Raw genomic sequence first — 20982 nt, 5'->3', positions numbered from 1 at the left:
TTCCGCCAAACTTTCACCAGTTTCACCTATTTTCCTCCACTTGTTGTCTTTCTCACCTGATTTAAAAACTTTAGTTTTAACTAATATTATCCCACTTTGGGAACAACGTATTTCCGTTGGGATAATAAAGATTAATATTATAATAAATATTTAAAAATTTTATTTGCCAGCACCATCTTCATTTCAATAGCAAAATTATGAAACACACCTAAATCAATCAAGAAAACTACGCATAAATTTCGAAAATTTTATTAAAATTAAGTTGTTAACTAAATCATTTTCAATTTTTAACGTAACTTAATAACTCTCAATTAAATGAATTATTTATTTAATAATTTATATAACAAACAAATTTTATGTTGGTATCATTGAATTTTCTGCATTCACGTTGGATACACAAGTATTATCTGTCAAAAGAAGTGATCATCGACTAACGGAAAACGGAACGATTATTGTAAGTTTTCCGGTATTAATCGTATGTACTGGATCAATTCCAGAGATAAATATCAATGCGTAGACTATTTCTATGTGATTATTAAGTGTTTATTACCGCCGCGCGTTGAAATGGCCGGAACGAGCGAACGTCATCAATATCACAACAATGACACCAGCAGTGACACGGAAGACTACAATGACGAGCGCAGAAGAAGGGTGTTTAAGAACCGCTTGAGGTATTTTTAGTTGTGCAACGTGAGCTCCGGCTCTAAGAAAAGCACACACTACGATTATATTTATTTATACGCCACTTGTATGTCTCTTTACACATTTCATCACCTTTATTCTACTAACTAAAAAATTTAGTTGGGAAATTCATTGTTGTTATTGAGTGGAGTTGTCAAATATGTCAAAATTTAAAAAAAAATTGTAAAAATTTACTAAATATACATAAGTATACAGGAGTTGTGGAAAATTTTGGAAAATTAATTATCTTATTGTTGAGGAAATGGAGAAATTAAGGTTAGAAATTTTTAAAGTTAATTTAAATCGTATTTTAATTTAAAATCTTAAAATTTTTTTGTTAGGTTATGTTTATTTATTTTCAAGTTACAACAGATGGCGTTGATTAAAAATTTAATTTAATAAAAATTAAGATAAAGTAGGAATCTGTAAAATTTGACTTTGACATTTATTTTTCTTTTTTAAACATCAAGTTTTATAATAAGTAAATAATCATTTTCCTTACTCTTTTCGTTTTCATTCGATCACATTTCCATTCATTTTTCTAATTTAAACCAATAACTATATAAAATTCCCCGTTACGCATAAAAACACACAAAAAAAAAAGAAATGTATAAACAAGGGTATTTTAATAGTTATGGATCGTGTTCGAAGCCCAAACCGTGCCTTGTCCAACGATCATCGTCCCTAACGGAATCACGCTGCCATTCGATACCGACGCCTAAACATAATGCACCCCGCAATAGGCAAGACAGAAATCCAGCCCCCACATCTCTATTAAAAACGATCAAAATCGGTTTGTTTCAGGTCTCGGACATCAGCCGTCCATATTGGCCCACCCAAAAATCAACAACCGTGTTCACCAAGCGCTAACAACGTTGGCCCGCCTTCAAGTGAAGATCGTGTTACTTTAATCGTAGATAACACAAGATTTGTAGTGGATCCAGCTATATTTACGGCCCATCCAAACACAATGCTTGGAAGGATGTTTAGTTCAGGAATCGAGTATACACATACAAACGAACGTGGTGAATATGAAGTCGCCGATGGAATTTCCGCGATGGTTTTTAGAGCTATTTTGGAATACTATAAAGGAGGAATGATTAAGTGTCCCCCAACGGTTTCCGTACAAGAATTAAGAGAGGCTTGTGATTATTTATTGGTACCATTTGATGCTCAAACTGTTCGATGTTTAAACTTAAGTAAATAAATTCAATTTTCGTTTGATTAAAAAGTAATGTAATTGTTTATTTTCAGGAGGTTTACTTCACGAGTTATCAAACGATGGTGCGCGTTGTCAATTCGAAGTATTTCTCGAAGAATTAATTTTGCCGTTGATGGTGAATTCCGCGCAACGTGGTGATCGCGAATGTCACGTTGTGGTTCTTTTGGATGATGACACTGTTGATTGGGATGAAGAGTATCCCCCTCAAATGGGGGAGGAATACAGTCAGACCGTAAACAGCACTGCCATGTATAGATTTTTTAAGTATATTGAAAATCGCGATGTCGCCAAACAAGTTTTAAAAGATCGCGATTTAAAGAAGATTCGACTTGGGATTGAAGGTTATTTCAATTTAATTATTTTCATAATTAAGTATTAATTGGACCGCGTTGAGACAATGTTGAGAAAAACAGGATTTTTTATCACAGAACACTGATAACAGCCATCACAAGCACAGAATCCGCTTGGTCAGTCGTTTTACAATTATACAGGCTGTTTCTGTAAGTCATGGCATAAATTTAATCACAAATACTAGAGTCAAATTGATGTTTCATGTAAAAAGTTTTGAAGACAATTATCTAGAGTTCGATTTTGTACTTTTCAATTGGTTTCTATTTTATATAGAATTTAAGTCTAACTAGTTTCGGCCCTTGGCCATCTTCAGAGACTCTAACAAATAGATTAACATCCCTAACCCTATCCATTTTACAAACAAGTTCCTTAATATTTCGTTTTCTTTTGTTAAAAAAGATCACATATCAAAGTCGAAATCAGATTATTAGTGACTAATTTACAAAATTAAAGTTTAAAAAGTTGTAAAATGAAATTAAGCACGAAGTGTTACAAGAAATATTAAGAAACTTGGGGAAAAATTCAAGAATCATCATGTGGCTTAAAAATCGACGATTTTTTTTCAATCAATGTGAAATGACCCAAAAAACACGTTAAAAATAAAAAGAAAGTGCTGAAAAGTGACTAACTTCAGTTATAAAACTTCTATTATATAATAACTAACTTCAAGTTTAAAATGCCAACCTCAATTTTGACATATTTGTAATCTTCATTAAAAATCCTTTAAAATGAGTACAAACACGACATATTTATCTTCAATATTAATGAAGTTATGGTCAACTTCCGGTTAAGAATGTCAACGTCAATTTTGACATATTTGCAATCGTCGTCAAAAATCCTTTAAAATGAGTCCAAACACGATACGTTTAATTCCAACATTACTCGAGATATAAGCAACTTCCGATTTGAAATGTCAATGTCATTTTGACATATTCTTAATTTTTATAAAATGTCTTAATATTCGTCACAAAGACAAAAATATAATACAAAAGAAATCAAAAATTAAGGTTGGTATTAATATTTAAAAATTAAATTGCTGTCTTCATTGTTGCTAACTTCGGGTTTAATGTTTCGTCATCTTTGGTCTCATTTTAAAGGTTTTTTAATGAAGATGACAAATATGTCAAAATTGACGTTGACGTTTCAAACCGGAAGTGATTGTATCTCCATCAATATCAAAGCTAAATATGTCGAGTTTGGACTCATTTTAAAGGATTTTTTATGAAGTTGACAAATATGTCAAAATTAATAGTTGAAAATTCGAATTTTTTGTTTTTTTGAGAGAAATGCGTCATGTTTGGACTCACTTTAAAGGTTATTTTATGAAGATTGACGTTGACGTTTCAAAAAGGAAGTGATTGTATCTCCATTAATATCAAAGTTAAATGTATCGAAATTAGTTTTACACTAACACTATCACTAGAACTAACACTAGACCTGGAACTAGAAAGTATCGCTACCAGACAGCATGAAAATCTCTGAAAACGATAAAATGTCGGTTAGTCATTTGATTTTTTTTGCCAGGATACAAACACTTATAACAAAAATCATATATTAACAAGCTTGACAGCTTTTTACAACGATGTTCACTTGATGACGATCTAGCTGGAACTCCGAAATGTAGACTATAAATGCTCAAAACCAGTTTCTAACATCTGCTTTAATTTCTTAAAAGCTTCAACTTCCTCACTACTAAATGTAAAAACTGCATCTTTTCTTAATAAATTGTATAAAAGTTTGACAATAAGTGCAAAATTTGGTATGAACCTGCGGAAATAAGAGGTCAAACCAAGGAAATTTTGAACTTCCTTGAAATTTGTTGTCATTGCAGAATCACTCACTGCCTTTAAATTGTCTGAATTAGGAGTATTATTAATTACATAGCCCAAAAACAATTTCTTGATATAGAAAATTATATTTTTCAAGCTTACTATTAAACATATTTTTTCTCATTAAGTCAAAAACTTGCTCTAAAATCTCTAAGTTTTCGTCTATCGTTTCTGTTGCAATTAATATATCATCTATGTAAAGGCAAATCATATAATGATGTTTCATAAAATTGACATTTATTTTGACAAATTGTTATGAAGTTGGTTACAGTTGGTAACCTTGAATTTGTGTCACATTGACGTTTAAACTTTATTCAAAAATTTATTTAAAAATACACTATTGTTGACGACTACCTTATAATATATACCTTATAAATGAGTTTTCTAAATCAAAAGGGTAGTCATTTTTCACAGAGTAAATAATACCGGTGAATAATCATTATTCAAGGGTAATCAACTTGACAGACTAATAATTATTTGAAACGTCAAAATTTCAAAAAACGTCAATTTAATTTAATTTTTTTAGGACTTTCTAAAGGTTTGACATTAAAAAAACGTAAACAAATTCCTTTTTTCGTATGATTTAAGCATAAATTAATCAATTTTCGTAAAAAAAACATGACATTTCATAAAATTGACATTAAATTTTCACAAATTGTGAAGTTGGTTACAATTGGTAACATTGAATTTGTGTCACATTGACGTTTAAACTTTATTTAAAAAAATAAATTTGCTTAAAAATGATTTTTCAATTAATTTTTAACTAAGTTTTTGAATCTAATCTAGCCGTTTTAGTTTTTAAAATATGACCGAAAAACAAAAAAATTACTTTTTCGTTTTTGGCCTATAACTTCTTTATTCTTCGTTTTTTCGTGAATCTGAAAAAACATTCTTAAGGCAACTTTTAATGAAAAATGTCATAACACAACTAGAAATTTTCTCCGACGTTTCGTTTTCGTGAAACTATCATCAGGTTTCTTTTTTCTTATGAACACCATATTTGATTTTCACACCAAAAAATAGGATAATTAATTCTGATTTCAATGATATGTCACACAATGTATGTATTTCATTTAAAAAAACATTGAATTATTCAAAAAAGAAAAAAAAATTTAAAAATGAGTTTTCTAAAACAAACGTCAATTTAATTTAATTTTTTTAGAACTTTCTAAAGATTTGACATAAAAAAAACTTAAAACAATTAATTAATTTTCGCTAAAAAAACATGACGTTTCATAAAATTGACATTTAATTTTGACAAATTGTTGTGAAGTTGGTTACAGTTGGTAACATTGAATTTGTGTCACATTGACGTTTAAAGTTTATCCACAATTTAACGCTGAATAACAATTAAATCTAGCACTAACACTGGATATAGTATTAGAAACATTCTAATTGTTATTAAACGCAAAATTGTTGTCTATCTTTATTGATATAGAACTAACACTAGAAACTAGATTCTAGTTCTACTATATAATCTAATATATGTACGTACTTTTCTAATACGTGCATATATTTAACCTTTCAACTACTTCAATAAAAATATTCAACAATCTAGCGCTTAATAACAATTAAAACTAGAACTAACACTAGACCTAGAACTAGAAAGTTTCGGGTTTAGCCGTTAAATCTACAAACATTATAGCTGGTCGTCTTTTAAGACGGCTAAACACCTAGTTCTTGGTCTAACGCTGCGTAGTTGTGCGTCTAAAGACCGCACTGTCAAAAATTCGAGCCAAAATGGCGGTTTGACAGCTTGTCAGTGCATGTTACCACTTATTTACAAAAATAATGCCGTCTTGTTGCCTTCAGAGTACCACGTGAAAAAAAAAATAAAGGAAATTTGGCGTAATTTTATCACCAGAACGACATAGTTTTAAGTTTCCCGCTTGACTTTCGAGCCACAATGGCGGCAAACCGCGGTACTTTAATAATCTAGGGACTTTAGCACTGTCATCCGCTAGGGTGCCATCTAACAATTAAACTTTAAATTTAATTTCAACATAATAAATTTTTTTAGGTTATCCCACTTACAAAGAGAAAGTTAAAAAACGTCCGGGAGGACGAGCTGAAGTAATTTATAACTACGTCCAACGCCCGTTTATCCATATGTCTTGGGAGAAAGAGGAGGCGAAAAGTCGCCACGTTGATTTTCAATGTGTTAAATCGAAAAGTGTTACGAATTTAGCCGAAGCAACTGCGGATCCCGCATTGGAATTAGATGCGCGGGGTAATCCGATTGTTGCGGCGACCATTTCAGATCCGCCTCCGATGAATCATCACTTGGAGATTTTGCCGGTTGAGAATGATGAAGGGGCCGTTGGTCCGCTTGAATTAGATGTGGTTAATGTTCCAGCGGATGAAAATTAAAATTTTTCCAGCAATTCCGTAAGTTTAAGTTAAAACGTAGAAAGAAGGATTTAGATTTATTGAGAAGAGAATAAATTTGGAGTGAATAAAAAATTTTACTTTATTATTTTAATTTATTTGGAATACTCGCACAATGAAAAATACGGTAAAACTCTCAGAATAAAAAGATTTTGAATCTCAATATTAAATAAAATCATTTTTTTCAATCAAAATAAAATTATATTCGGGGTTTTACCGTAATAATAATTTAGATTTGAAATATCTATGTGTATACTTTTCGTATAAACTCACAATAATCATGTAATAAGCTTCGAACGATAAAAAAAAAAAGTAAAAATATATGTCTGTAGATGTATTTGTTACCCTTTTAGTAATATATCTAGATTATTATGGGTTGTAATCGGATAATTTTGTTCAAAATCACATTCCCTAGACTTAAAAATTTTAATAAAACCTTTAATTTGATGAGGAAGTGCCAAATTCAAATTAAAATTTCCTTGTTAAAACATTAATTAATCTGTCAAATCTAACCAAAGAAAAAGACAACGTAATTGAAAACAAATAACAAAGAAAATTTGAAGAGACTGTACGTTTAGATATTCTCGATTACATCATCACTTTTTTTTTAATTAAAAAAACACGCATAAATAATAAACACATTTCGTTTTAATATTGTGAACCCTTGAGACTGATAAATGTGTTAAAAATTAACCCTTTTTTGCAAAAAAATAAAATGCGCTTGTTAGAAAAAGTAAAAAAAAGGGGGGGTTTTGCATCTCGTTTTATTTTTAATTTTTTTTTTCTGTAAATATTTGAAAGAAATAAAATGTAAATTGTTTTCACATTGTTTATTCACTCATTTTTGATGTTTATACTGTTAATGGGAAGTGTTTTTTTTTGTTTTTATCCAGGTTAGGTGTATAAGGATTTGATACATGTACTTTTATTATTACTAATAAACTTTTAAAAGTATTTTAGGACTTTTCTTTTATACAGTAGTCCCTCTATTTATGCGGGGATAGTAGGGTAATAGAGGGACAGTAGTCCCTAATAAATTTTATTATTAGATACAAAAGCAGGGGAGAAATTATATTGTTTTAAATTGTGGTTTAGTTTATTCTCCAAAATGAGGTGAAATGGAAGTATTAGGAATTTTGAGTTACTTTTAATATTTGGATAAATGAGGTTGTTCATTCTAGAACTATGGACCTTATTACAGATACATATCTTGTAAAATATTAATAGAGTAATTGTTATTAATACCAATAGTAATTATCTTCTTGAATTCTACTTCTAGATTATTTTGATTCAAAGGGGTGTTATACTGTTATGCACCCTCTCATCACTACTCAAATCTGAGTCAGCTTCAGACAGCATGTTTGCCATGTTTAACTGAATGAATAAATGGGATTGTAAAATAAAGGAACAAATCCTCTAAAAAAACTGTAACCAGTTTAGACACTTTTACCTGTAATCCAAGAAATCGTATGCCTCGCTAGTGTAACCAACTTTACACCAAACTGAGAAAGCAAATAGGAGCAGCCCCAGGGATCTTTGATAGAAGAACTTGGGACTAAAAGTATGTCGAAATCTCACCGTAAGATGGCATTACGTCTATACTGAAATAAGTTAATTAAACCAACAATTTCATTATTAATAGTGAGAATGATAAGAACCAGCAACAACAATTATTACCAGTATCATTCTTTTAATTTAAAAACTATAGATTCCAATTCGTGTTATATTTTTAAATTTGCCGCTAACTTCAACTTTTAAAATGTTAAAAGTTTTGGCATATAACTAGAGGAGCGTTCCTCTTCACTCAAACGATTAAAAAAGCTCTAAAAGCCATATTTCTGATTCTATTCCAAATTATCCTATAAAAATGAGAAAAACGGGAACGATTAGGAATAAAACTTGTTGAAACTGGTCGATAAGCGATAGTTTATTGAATTTCTTAGAGATGGCGCCACCGCTTTTTATTTTTAATCTTAAAATAAATAAATAATATTTATTATCTTTAATTAATTGATTAGTTATCAACTAAAAACTAATAGATTGTATTTTCAGCAACTAATTTTATTTTAAATAGTTATTTTTTATATTTTCTTAAATACATAACCTATAATTCTTTCGCTCACGTTGTTTGCTGTCAAAAATATTTAACCTCAATCTGTATTAAATTTTGCATTTAGTAAATATATTACATTTCTCTTAAAATGTCTGACGAAGAAATGGATGTAATTGATGAAGATTGCGAATTAGACGAGAATCAAGGTGAACCATCAACAACAAACGATGTTTATTTACCCGGAAAACCGCTCGAGGAAGGTGAAGAATTGGTTTGCGATGAAAGTGCTTATATAATGTTACATCAAGCCCAAACGGGTGCACCCTGTCTTAGTTTTGATATAATTGAAGATACATTAGGCGACCAACGCGAAACATATCCTTTAACTGCTTATATTGTTGCTGGAACCCAAGCGGGTCAAACCCACACCAATAATGTGATTGTTATGAAACTCTCTAATTTGCATAGTACGAAACAAGATGACGACGACGACGACGATGATGATGATGAAGAAGAATCGGATGACGAAGATGGTGGAAAAAATCCTCGTATGTCGGGTGCTTTAATTAAACATCAAGGTTGCGTTAACAGAATTCGTAGCACAAATGTTAATGGGAAAGTCTTAGCGGCAACTTGGAGCGAATTAGGACGGGTTAATATTTTCGATTTAACCCAACAATTACAAGTGGTTGATAACGATCAATTATTAGCTAAATATAAAAGCGAAAATAAAGCCAACTCAATCACACCGTTATTTACATTTTCAGGACATCAAAAAGAAGGGTTCGGATTAGATTGGTGTCAAACAAATCCGGGAGTTTTAGCTTCAGGTGATTGTAACCGCGACATTCATATTTGGAATATGAATGAAAACGGAAGTTGGCATGTTGATCAACGGCCACTTCTGGGGCATACTTCTTCGGTTGAAGATCTTCAATGGTCACCGAACGAGCGTAACGTTCTTGCGTCATGTTCGGTTGACCGAAGTATTAGGATTTGGGATACGCGAGCCGCCCCAAACAAAGCTTGTATGATTACGGCCGATTGTGCGCATGAAAGTGATGTTAATGTAATTAGTTGGAGTAAAAATGAACCTTTTATTGTTAGTGGTAAGTATAAAAAGACTTAATTTATTTTATTTAAAGTAAGAGAAATTAATAAAGTATAATACTCTTTTAGGTGGTGATGATGGGGTGCTAAAAATTTGGGATTTACGAAGATTTGTTGATAAAACTCCTGTTGCGATATTTAAACATCACACAGCTCCAGTTACAAGTGTGGAATGGCATCCAACAGATTCTCCAGTTTTTAGTTCGGCCGGTGCTGATCATCAAATTGTACAATGGGATTTATCTGTTGAAAAAGATGATGATGATGAGACTGATTTAAAGGTATTTATTTCTAAAATTTTAATTGTAAATTTATTTTTTTTTAATAATTTAGGATGTACCCCCTCAATTATTATTTATCCACCAAGGACAAAATGATATCAAAGAGCTGCATTGGCATAAACAACTCCCAGGGGTTTTAATAAGTACAGCTCATAGTGGATTTAATATTTTTAGAACAATCAGTGTTTAATTACTTTTTATACTTAGAAAGGTTTCGTTTTAATCTGATTTTATGAGGTCTAAATTCACTAAATGCCGCATCGTTGGGCGTCCGTGTGGGCAATTCTATTAAAAAAGAAATAAATAATTTTTAAAATTATTTAGTTTTATCATAAACAAACCCATGGTTGATCAATTTCCCCCATATGATCCACCAATTTACGCATATCACTGTGCGTTAGAGCCTTTCCTATCATAACCGATTTCCGACATGCTCTAGAAGCAAACATTTGGCGTACTCTCGATGGTCTACATATAGTTTGCGCCGTTTCCTATAAATTAACACAAAAAAGTGATCAAATCGTCTTAATTAAAACTAATTAATACTTGTAATATAAATAACAACTCGTCGATATCATCTTTCCCAAAAATATAATTTTTACTTAACGGTAGCGAGGTTAATTTAATTTTTTGGGTTGGTTCAGCTAAAAAAATGTAAATATTAGATAAGATTTCTATATCGACATTGATTTATTAATAACCATTATGATCAATCGTAAATGTAAAACCATTTTTTTTAAACGTCTCTTCGTTATCGATCAATAAACATTCATTAGCGGCCGTTAAATTTAATGATTTAGGACTAAAAAAGAATAATTAATGTTAAAAATATATAAAAAGGTGAGATTTAATAAAAAAAAACTTAATTTTTATTTAAAATTTTGGATGAGAGAATTTGACGTTTAAATGTCAAAATTTTATTGCTAACTTCATGTTACTAAATTAAAAAGAGGACCAATTGGACCACGTTATACATCACTTGACTAAGCGACATTTTATCGTTTTTAGAGATTTTCATGATGTCTGGTAGGTAAAGGTGCAACTTATCTTAGAAAAAATGCAGAATACCGAAAGATCTAAAATACTATTTGTTTCAAAGCGAAGCGCCAATCTGCGTTATCAATCACGTTATGCGATTTCAAGTCCGATTTGTATCATGTGTAAGAACCGACTTAGATACGACACTTAGGGCCAGTTTATCAATATCTAGTTAAGACGATTTATCTGTCAATTAAAATTGTAGCTGATAGATAACGTCGACAAATCGTTTATCCACCCGTAGTTTAGGGTAATCATATAGGTAAATATGACATTTGGATACCCACCAGATTGAAGTACTGATTAAGGGTTTACCTATTAGATATTGTCAAAAAATGTGAGCACAAGTTTGGTTGCTTTGTGAAATGAAATGACAATAAAATCAAAATATAACGTCAAAAATAAATTAAGCTTATAATTGTGGTGATGGATAAGCAAGAGAAAGAAAAGATCATCAAATTTTAGTACAGCAGAAAAGAACTTGCTGATGGATTTGGCAAACGAATATAAAAATGTTATAGAAAATAAATAATAATGTAGTAATTAAAAAAAAAAATAATATAATCTATAATCTAATATAGTATAATCTCGTCTTAATTTTAACCAATGTTGACAAAACTGTGTCCTTTTTTAACCGAAATCTAACAAAAAAACGTGGTCGTCCAACTCCTCAAAGTGGTTTTGACTTTTGTCTTTCTTTTATAATATATGGTCGTCGTTTATAATTTAAGAGTTTGACAATATCCTCATCTTTATAGCTGTCTAATAAATATTCATGTAGGAATTCCATTATAAAAGAGGTTTTCGAAAACAAAACACAATACCGAAAGCACACGGGAATGATAACCTCCAAAACACGATCAGCTGTTTACATCACTTCATAAACTACAGTCAATTATTCAAATTTCACCAATTACGTTTCATTTCCGTTTCTAATGTTAACACTCAGGGGTACCATCTATGTTCTATCTCGTAGGTTGCTGCCTGTCGGGTAGAAAGTTGCTGGATAAACGGTTCACTGAGGTTATCTGTTAGGCAAGTTTATCCATGAGTTGCGTATCTAACAGATTTAACTCGACATTGATAAACCGGCCCTTAGGGCCGGTTGTACCACCTCCCGATAAACTATCTAGCGGACAATTACCATGGTTACAGCGGTTTTAAGCGCTCTCATTGGCTAAGTGCGCCAATTTATCTATCGGATAAACTTATCGGGAGGTGGTACAACCGGCCCTTAGACACACCAAGAAATTCTACAATAGTGTCGTTTTCTAGATGTTAATAGTATTACATTAAAAGTTTATGTCTTTTATTTTATATAGAATTTAAGTTTAACTAGTTTCGGCCCTTGGCCATCTTCAGAAACTCTACAAATAGATTACCATTTCTCATGTTATCCATTTTACAAACGACAACGGTAGGCAGAGCTAGTTAGCATAAGCTATTACTATGTTGTATATTTTTATTGAACTAAAACTAGAACGAGAACTAGAAACATTCGGGTTTAGTCGTGACAAAAACTTTCAGTTGTTAATGTCAATTTTATGTAATCTTCATAAAATAACCAACTTGACCCATTTATCTCAAAAAACCAAAAAGTTCGAACTTGCAATTTTGACATATTTGTCAACTTCATAAAAAACCCTTTAAAATAGAGTCCAAACTCGACATATTTAACTTTAATATTAATGGAAATACAATCACTTCCGGTTTGAAACGTCAACGTCAATTTTGACATATTTGTCATCTTTATTAAAAAACCTTTAAAATGAGTCCAAAGATGATGCACTTATCTCAAAAAACAAAAAAGTTAGAATAAACAACATTAAACCCTAAATTAGCAACAATAGCAATTAAATTTTTAAATATTAATACCAACCTTAATTTTTATTATATTTTTGTTTTTGTGACAAATATTAAGACATTTTATAAAAATTAAGAATATGTCAAAATGACATTGACATTTCAAATCGGAAGTTGCTTATATCTCGAGTAATATTGGAATTAAACGTATCATGTTTGGATTCATTTTAAAGGATTTTTCACGACGATTACAAATATGTCAAAATTGACGTTGACATTCTTAACCGGAAGTTGACCATAACTTCATTAATATTGAAGATAAATATGTCGTGTTTGTACTCATTTTAAAGGATTTTTAATGAAGATTACAAATATGTCAAAATTGAGGTTGACATTTTAAACCTGAAGTTACTTATCATATAATAGAAGTTTTATAACTGAAGTTAATCTAGTGTTAATCACTTTTTCGCACTTTCTTTTTATTTTTAACGTGTTTTTGGGTCATTTCATTGATTAAAAAAAAATCGACTGTATAATCGTAAAACGACTGACCAAGCGGATTCTGTGCTTGTGATGGCTATCATCAGTGTTCTGTGATAGAAATAGACAGGCACCAAACAATTTTCATTACTTTGAGCCTGTCTATTCTGAGATGTCTTATGTTTTTAGAGAGATGAAAACGAAAATCATTTGTCGCTTAGTCAAGTGATGCATAACGCGGTCCAATTAGCCTAACTTCATTTCTCCTCAAAGTGATGGAAAAGGTAATTGATTAATATCTTAGGAATGGAGGACTAATGGATGGATTAATCCATTCCTTCCGAGTGAATATGCTTAACAGAAAGCAAAATGAACAATTACTGCTCTCTATGCTTTGACAAGCACTTTAGAGGAGATAATTGCATCCAACGAGATAGTGTATGTGCTTTCAAAGACATACCCTCTACGCTTTTGATAACACCTCCTACGAATCCGTAGAGAATGGGTTACATGTAAAAGATATGCATCCGTCATAAAAATCAAACTAATACTAGACTTAGAACTGGAAACATTCGGGTTTAGCCGCACGTCTCTCAAGACGTGTCAAGTGCTTGTTAGTTCTAGTGATAGTGCTAGTGCAAAACTAGAACTAACACTAGACCGAGAACTAGAAACATTCGGATTTAGTCACATGTCTTTCAAGACGGCTAAACCCAAATGATTCTAGTTCTAGGTCTTGTGTTAATTTTAGCGATAATGCTAGTGTAAAACTAGAACTAACACTAGAGCTAGAACTAGAAAGTATAGGGTTAGCCGTGCGTCTCCAGACGCATGACCAAGGTCATTCCAAATCACATGACACACGAATATTACAACACTTTAAAAATTTTAAAAAAAATAGAATAATAGTAAATAAATAAAATCTATCGTGTCAATCTTGTTCTTTTAATCTATTTTGTGCCTTTATTATTTTGTTTTGATCTTATTCTTTTCAGTGACACAGCTTTTATCGGGTTCGTCCTGTGCTGTGTCTTATGTACATAAACAAATAAATATTAATTACTTACTGGACAAGATTTTGCGTTTCCAAAATAGTGTTAGCTTGTAATTGTTCAAAATTATATTTTTCATCTGTAGCGTGTTGATCGATTATAAACAAATCGTTTTTTAATTTAGCCACGATAAATCCCAAATTAAATTGTCCAATAATTTCCATTTCTTTAAATTTATCTTTCGTAATTTGCTTTTGTAATTCTTGTTCGGCGGTGGAGTTTTGTGTGGGCGAAATTTCCGCCCTAAATAATACTTTTTTTATTTCATCTTTTGCTTGATTCAGGTATTCCCCTCGTTTTTTAATTCTACAACGAATTTCTCCTAAAGAAATATCCAACATCTTTTTGCTATCCTCTTTTAGAATCGTTAAATCTTTACTGTCATATTTAGGAATATTTTCAACATCGATAACACCATCTATTATTGATCTCGGTTTCGCTACAACAAAGATTTTACAAATCTCAACTTTTAATGAAATAAATTAAATTAACCTGGAGTAAATTTGCATTCAACACTTTTAGATTCATCTTTAAGCTTTAATTCTTTTTCTGGGGATTTCTCTAAATCTGTTTCAATTTTATCATCAAATTTGGGAATCTTTTGATATTTAGGTTCAATATCTCGTTTCGCTTTTTCATCAATTTTCCCAAAAATCAATTTTAAATCGTTCACTTTCACTTGATTGTTATCAACCTTAGGTTTTTTACGAAAAGCATCCAACAAACTTGAATTTCCTTCCTCATTATTATTAGAATTGCTTCTTTTTAAACCTTTCAAACTATTATTAAGCGTAATTTGTGTCAAAGCTTTTTTATCATCTTTAAAAATATCTAAATTTTGTAAATCGTAAGTTGAAGGAAAATTTTTAAATGAATCTAATAAAGACGATTTTAAATAAGCTAAAAGTAATTTTTCTTTTTGAAAAAAAATTTGTCTCTTATCGGGAGTTACGTTTACATCAATTTGATTTCTTTCTGTTAAGATATTTAAAAAGACGAAGGGATATTGATGGCTGTTGTATTGTTTATATGTTTCGTTGATTAATTTTAAAATTTTTGGGGGTTCACATGGTCTTGAATTTATATAAATGAATTGTCTATCGGCGATGCTACGTCCCAAACCATGAGTTACGCTCGAAATAAAACATACGAATTTAAACGGTTTTTCATTCCCCGCTCGATTTTCGATTCCATATTCTTTTAGAACATCATCAACAGGATCAACGGTGTTTATATCAATTAACGACGCTATTTGTTTTGCACCGAAAACATTAATAATGTTATCTCTTATTGAATGAGATCCTTGCGTAGACACCACTGTTGATTTTGAACCTTTCGATAATTGATTAATACACGTAATCCTAAAATTAAATTTTTTTAAACTTGACTCATTATTTATTAAGTTTACATACTTTACATTTGTCGATATTAAGCAGTAAGCGTATAAAAGTTGGCACATTTTATTAAATTCTCGTTTAAGGTTTTTTAAAAACTCTCTTCGCCGTACCGGTAAAGTTATAAATAAATTGCTTAAACAAACTGTTGTCCCTTTTGATCTAGGAGCCGAACTTTCATCGATTATTTTCCCATTATGATCGTAAGTTATTTTAGTGGCTATATTTGCCGAACTATGTCGTGTTATAATTGTTACATCTGAGAGGGCGCAAAGTGAGCTTAATGCTTCACCACGAAATCCCAAAGTTTCCACGAATTCTAAGTCGTTAAATTCTTTAATTTTTGATGTATAATGTTTTAAAGCTAAAAATATATTCATTAAATATTGATTATTAATAATATACAGTGAATTTCACTTAAGATGCAATATACAAAAATTTATTTCCATGGAAATCAGGGCGTACCTGCTTACTTTATCCCACATATAATGCAACATGTCAATATAATTTGACATTACAGTATTACCCCATTACTAATTACTAACTTTTGTAACAAAACGATACGATTCCCCCCTCCACTTGTTCTCAGTAGAAAATTTCATACAAATGAGGCTATGTTCTTAATTATTGATCAAATCAAAAATTGTTATTAACAATATTTGTTTAAAATTACTTCAGGAACAGTGTTTGTTAATACAATTTTTTGGTAACTTGAAATTTTAATTTCCCTCTGAATAGTATGCTTCAGAATAAATGAATTATGTCAATAATTATTGTTTTTATCAAAAAATGTTTTAAATAAAATTTGTTTCAATTTCGATTTTGAATCAATTATCTTAATAAAAAATTTTTACATCTCTATTAATTAAGCATCTAAGTGTAATTATGTACAAAAATTTAAAAATTATTATTTTGAGGTTATCTCCTTAATTATAGATTAAATCCAAAAAAAATGTTGACAAAGTTTGTTTAGAATTGTTTCAGGAACAATTTTTGTTAACATATTTTTTTTCTAACTTGAAATTTTAATTTCCCACTGAACAGTATGCTACAAAAATTAATATTTTTGAGGTTATATCCTTATTGTTGATTTAATCAAAAAATGTTGTTAACAAAATTTGTTTAAAATTACTTCAGGAACAGTGTTTGTTAATACAATTTTTTGCTAACTTGAAATTTTAATTTCCCTCTGAATAGTATGCTATCAAAATTAATTATCTCAATAATTATTGTTTTTATCAAAAAATGTTTTAAATAAAATTTGTTTCAATTTCGATTTTGAATCAATTATCTTAATAAAAAAATTTTACATCTCTATTAATTAAGCATCTAAGTATAATGTACTATGTATAAAAACGGAAAAATTATTATTTTGAGGTTATCTCGTTAATTATTGATTAAATCAAAAAAAATTTTTGACAAAGTTTGTTTAGAATTGTTTCAGGAACAATTTTTGTTAACACAATTTTTTTCTAACTTGAAATTTTAATTTCCCACTGAACAGTATGTTGTTCTTTTAATCAAGATTTACTCAGCGGACGCCGCTGAGAACGAGTGGAGGGGGGAAATCGTTCGTTTTGTTACAAAAGTTCCGTGCCCTACTAATTACTTAAGCTACCCCGTTTTGTGTAAATTCGGAGCATCATTCGTAAACGTCATAGTATTATCGCTCACAAGATGGAAACAATGTTAAAAATATGGTGTGATAATCAAGTAAGAGTGAAAAATTGTCCTGTTGATCAGAACACGGTGTGCTATCAAGTTAAGCTAATTTTTGAGAGATTAAAAGAAGAAGCTGGAGAGGTGGCCAAAGATGAAATGTTTAAAGCCAGTAACGGTAGGTTTAGTCGTTTCAAAAGTCATTGTAATTGGTATAGCATCGCAGGAAGTGCAGAGGCGGTAAGACTCTGCACTGCGTCTCTTTATCCAGAGATACTCAAGGCAATGATAGAAGAAGGTGGCTATACAAGCCAAACCATATTTAATGTAGATGAAACTGGTCTATTCTGGAAAAAAATGTCTAAAAGAACTTTTATCGCGCGTGAAGAGAAAACTCTTCCAGGTTTTAAAGCCGCCAAAGATGGATTGACAGTAATGGTTGGCTCGAATGCAGCTAGTGGCTATAAATTAAAACCTCTTTTAGTTTATCGCTCATAAAATTCAAGGGCTTTAAAAAATATATCTAAAACTGGGTTGCTCGTGATTTGGAAGTGAAATGCTAAAGCTACTCTTTTGGAAGACTGGTTTGGTCATCACTTCATACCTGAAGTCGAACGTTATTACCAATTACAACAAATCCCATTTATAGTGATGTTATTAATCAACAATGCACCAGGTCATCCTCCTGCAACTCTAATTAATTTCGACCTACGTGTGAAAGTTGTATTTTTGCCACCGAATACAACCTGCTTGCTTCAACTGATGGACTAGGGAATCATTAAAACATTTAAAACTTTCTACACCAGACGATCGTTTGTGCATCTACATGAAGCTATGAGACAAAACATTGAGCTTTCTGTTAAAGACTTTTGCAAGCAATTCTATGTTTTAAATGCTCTGAGAATTATTGGACAATCTTGGAATGAAATTTCACAAAAAATTTTAAATGGGCACTAAAACCCAGGAACAATCAACGCCAGATCCCTGATCAAATTGATAATGTGATTGAACAAGTGATCGATCTTACCAGACAATTAAATTTAGAGGTGGATGGTGATGACGTTCAAGAACTGCTGGATTCACACAATCAGGAGCTGACAATTGATGAGCTTGTGGAAATGCGTGAGCAAGACATTGAATAATCTAATTCTTTAGACCCTTCTCAATCAGAAGATCAAATGATGGTTGCAAACTTGACAGAAGGCCTCAGTTCAATTGAAAAAGGATTACAAATTTTAGAAAAAATAGACGAGATGCGTATTTCTACTACAAAACGGGCAATAAAAAATTTATTAGCGCGTTACGAGGAAATTTAGCGTGAGAAGAAAAAAATTTAACTCGTCAGACGATATTATTAGATTTTATGAAACCTTCTACATCAAAATAACTTCTGTTTACTTTTTTGTAATATGTACATAATAATATACTTTGTTGTATGTATTATCTAACAGTTTATTAAACATTTTTCTTCTAAATTATAGTTTTGTTTAGTCTCCAGTCCCAATTGAACATAACTTGTATGTATTTATATGCAAAATTAAGCCCGAATGTTTCTAGTTCTAAGGTTAGTTCTAGTTTTAATTGTTATTCAGCATTAGATTGTGGTACATTTTAATTGAACAAAAAGTAGAACTAACACTAGAACCAGAAACTGCACAATTGGCCTGTACTATTAAGTTATTTACATTTTATGTGGGGCAATGCAAGTGCACAGTAATTTCGTAATTATGGTTACTGCATTCATATATTACGAGTTATATGAAATTCCCACTACAAGATATACTTAAGGCGGCAAAATTTTCTTTGATAACTCCACCTCCGTTATCTATAACCTCAATTAATTCACTGCCATATTCTTTAAGTTTAACTTCTATTGTAGTTGCTCCTGCATCTAATGCATTCTCCACTAACTCTTTTACAGCAACAGCTAGAGTTAGCACAACCTAAAAGATTAATTAATAAAAAAAGTGTTACATTTAATTTGGAAATAATTACTTGTCCAGAACAAATTTTATGAACCGTTTGTGTATTTATAGGCTTTATAATCTGATTTATCTCATCTTTTATATTATTTTCATCGGAATAGTTGTTATCTTGGGAAAAATTCATAGTTTTAAATTTTTATCATAAAGTTTTATAATATTTGGAGGTTAGAAAAGTTTTGATGCCAACCTTTAAAAATTAAAATTTTATTTTATTACTTTTAAAAACATAATTTATTATTTTAAATTAATATTATATTATTAATATTAATTGTAAATCTAATTCAAACGTTTGTCATGGTGTTATTAGAAAATAAAATAAATATAGAAATTTTTGGGGTTCTATTAAAAAACATAACCTCAACACGTAAAATTTGAAATACTCCTATTAAAATAATCAATTTTAAAAAAATATCTATTTTGTTTAGCTTTAATTAACACCTTAATAAAACTTCCGTCTCATTTTTTTGATTAATTTGAATTTTCTTTAGTTAATATTAATATTTTAATAATAAATGACATCTATTGAGTGAAAGTGAAACTTTTAATGACATTTAAAGTAACTAAAATCCCATCGAAAAAAAACTTTCCAAATTGATTAAGTTACTCAAAAATAAATTAAAAACATTCAAAGAACACAATAATTTCAACACACAAAATAAAATCTTGATAACACATATCATAAAAAACTTGACAAAAAGTGTATAACTTCAATATACACTATAAAAATCTAACGACACTTAAACGAAATAACCCAATGTTTGTAATTTCGTAAACAAACCCACGCTTATAATTGGCTGCTAAGCTGTGACGCACGGTGATGACGTGCGGGAGCCAATGCGCAGTACGTGCTAAATTTCGTTCAGCATATGAAATACCTTATATTCATGTAGTACCTTGGGTCTAGTATTAGTTCTAGTTTAAATTGTTATTCCGTGTTAGATGGTGGTATATTTTTATTAAATCAAAAGTAGAACTAACACTAGAAATAGAATTAGAAACATTTGGGTTTAGTCGTGTGTCTCTAAAGACGGCCGAAAACCAGGGTTCATACCTTTTTCCAAGCAAAGCTTTTCCTTTGCAAAACTACCCAATGCCTGTACTATTCAGCTATGTTGCATTTTATGTGAAATAGTGCAAGTGCATGGTAGTTTTTTAGCTGTGATCAATAACCTCAATTAATTCACTGCCCTATTCTTTAGGTTTAACTTCTATTGTAGTTGTTCCTGCATCCAATGTAATCTGCACTAACTCTTTTACAGCAACAGCTAGAGTTATTATAACCTAAAAGATTAATTAATAAAAGGTGTTAGATTTTATTTGGAAATAATTACTTGTCCTGAACAAATTTTATGAATCGTTGGTGTATTTATAGGCTTTATAATCTGATTTATCTCATCTTTTACATTATTTTCATCGGAATAGTTATTTTGGAAAAAATTCATAATTTTAAATTTTAATCATAACGGTTTTTTAATATTTTGAGGTTAGAAAAGTTTTGATGCCAACCTTTAAAAATAAAAATTTTTGACTATGTTTTATTACTTTTAAAAACGTAATTTCTTATTTTAAAACATAATATTAATTGTAAATGTAATTCAAATGCTTTCTCGGTGTTATTATAAATTAAAATAAATATAGAAATCTTTGGGTTCTATT

The 20982-nt window shown here is 30.4% G+C and overlaps 3 protein-coding genes and 1 long non-coding RNA gene across 7 annotated transcripts; 3 read left to right on the top strand and 1 right to left on the bottom strand.

Moving 5' to 3' along the window:
- Positions 1 to 393: 393 nt before the first annotated feature.
- Positions 394 to 7425, top strand: LOC111428540 (BTB/POZ domain-containing protein mrityu). Of its 3 annotated transcripts, none has more exons than XM_071201341.1 (5): positions 394 to 671; positions 1314 to 1424; positions 1486 to 1880; positions 1936 to 2244; positions 6104 to 7425. In XM_071201341.1, the coding sequence occupies exons 1-5, from the start codon at positions 478 to 480 to the stop codon at positions 6451 to 6453; spliced, it is 1359 nt and encodes a 452-aa protein (XP_071057442.1). In that variant the 5' UTR covers positions 394 to 477; the 3' UTR covers positions 6454 to 7425. The 3 variants fall into 3 exon arrangements, with proteins under 3 accessions (XP_071057442.1, XP_071057443.1, XP_071057444.1); XM_071201343.1 differs by lacking the exon at positions 394 to 671 and adding an exon at positions 707 to 957; XM_071201342.1 differs by lacking the exon at positions 1314 to 1424.
- A 1147-nt stretch (positions 7426 to 8572) lies between these two features.
- Positions 8573 to 10234, top strand: LOC111428498 (WD repeat-containing protein 1 l(2)09851). The gene is made up of 3 exons (XM_023064043.2): positions 8573 to 9633; positions 9704 to 9915; positions 9968 to 10234. Exons 1-3 carry the CDS (start codon positions 8673 to 8675, stop codon positions 10103 to 10105), a joined length of 1311 nt encoding a protein of 436 aa, XP_022919811.2. The 5' UTR covers positions 8573 to 8672; the 3' UTR covers positions 10106 to 10234.
- On the bottom strand, positions 9639 to 20746 carry LOC111428484 (mismatch repair endonuclease PMS2). 2 transcript variants are annotated; one of them, XM_023064025.2, is made up of 10 exons: positions 19337 to 19513; positions 19125 to 19284; positions 15701 to 16046; positions 14781 to 15649; positions 14304 to 14727; positions 10617 to 10717; positions 10462 to 10559; positions 10257 to 10406; positions 10110 to 10200; positions 9639 to 9877 (listed from the first exon to the last, which is right to left on the bottom strand). In XM_023064025.2, the coding sequence occupies exons 1-9, from the start codon at positions 19448 to 19450 to the stop codon at positions 10135 to 10137; spliced, it is 2328 nt and encodes a 775-aa protein (XP_022919793.2). In that variant the 5' UTR covers positions 19451 to 19513; the 3' UTR covers positions 9639 to 9877; positions 10110 to 10134. The 2 variants fall into 2 exon arrangements, 1 of the variants encoding a protein (XP_022919793.2); XR_011642376.1 differs by lacking the exons at positions 10462 to 10559; positions 10617 to 10717 and adding exons at positions 20378 to 20607; positions 20658 to 20746 and having other exon boundaries at positions 9639 to 10200.
- On the top strand, positions 10823 to 11426 carry LOC139432635 (uncharacterized). Its single transcript, XR_011642377.1, has 2 exons — positions 10823 to 10941; positions 11015 to 11426. It is a non-coding gene; the product is annotated as an uncharacterized lncRNA (long non-coding RNA).
- Positions 20747 to 20982: the final 236 nt, after the last annotated feature.

This window comes from Onthophagus taurus, chromosome 1, assembly GCF_036711975.1.
Source record: "Onthophagus taurus isolate NC chromosome 1, IU_Otau_3.0, whole genome shotgun sequence".
Lineage (NCBI taxonomy): Eukaryota > Metazoa > Arthropoda > Insecta > Coleoptera > Scarabaeidae > Onthophagus > Onthophagus taurus.
The sequence above is the reverse complement of the archived record's forward strand: the minus strand, read 5'-3'. Positions and strand labels throughout refer to the sequence as shown.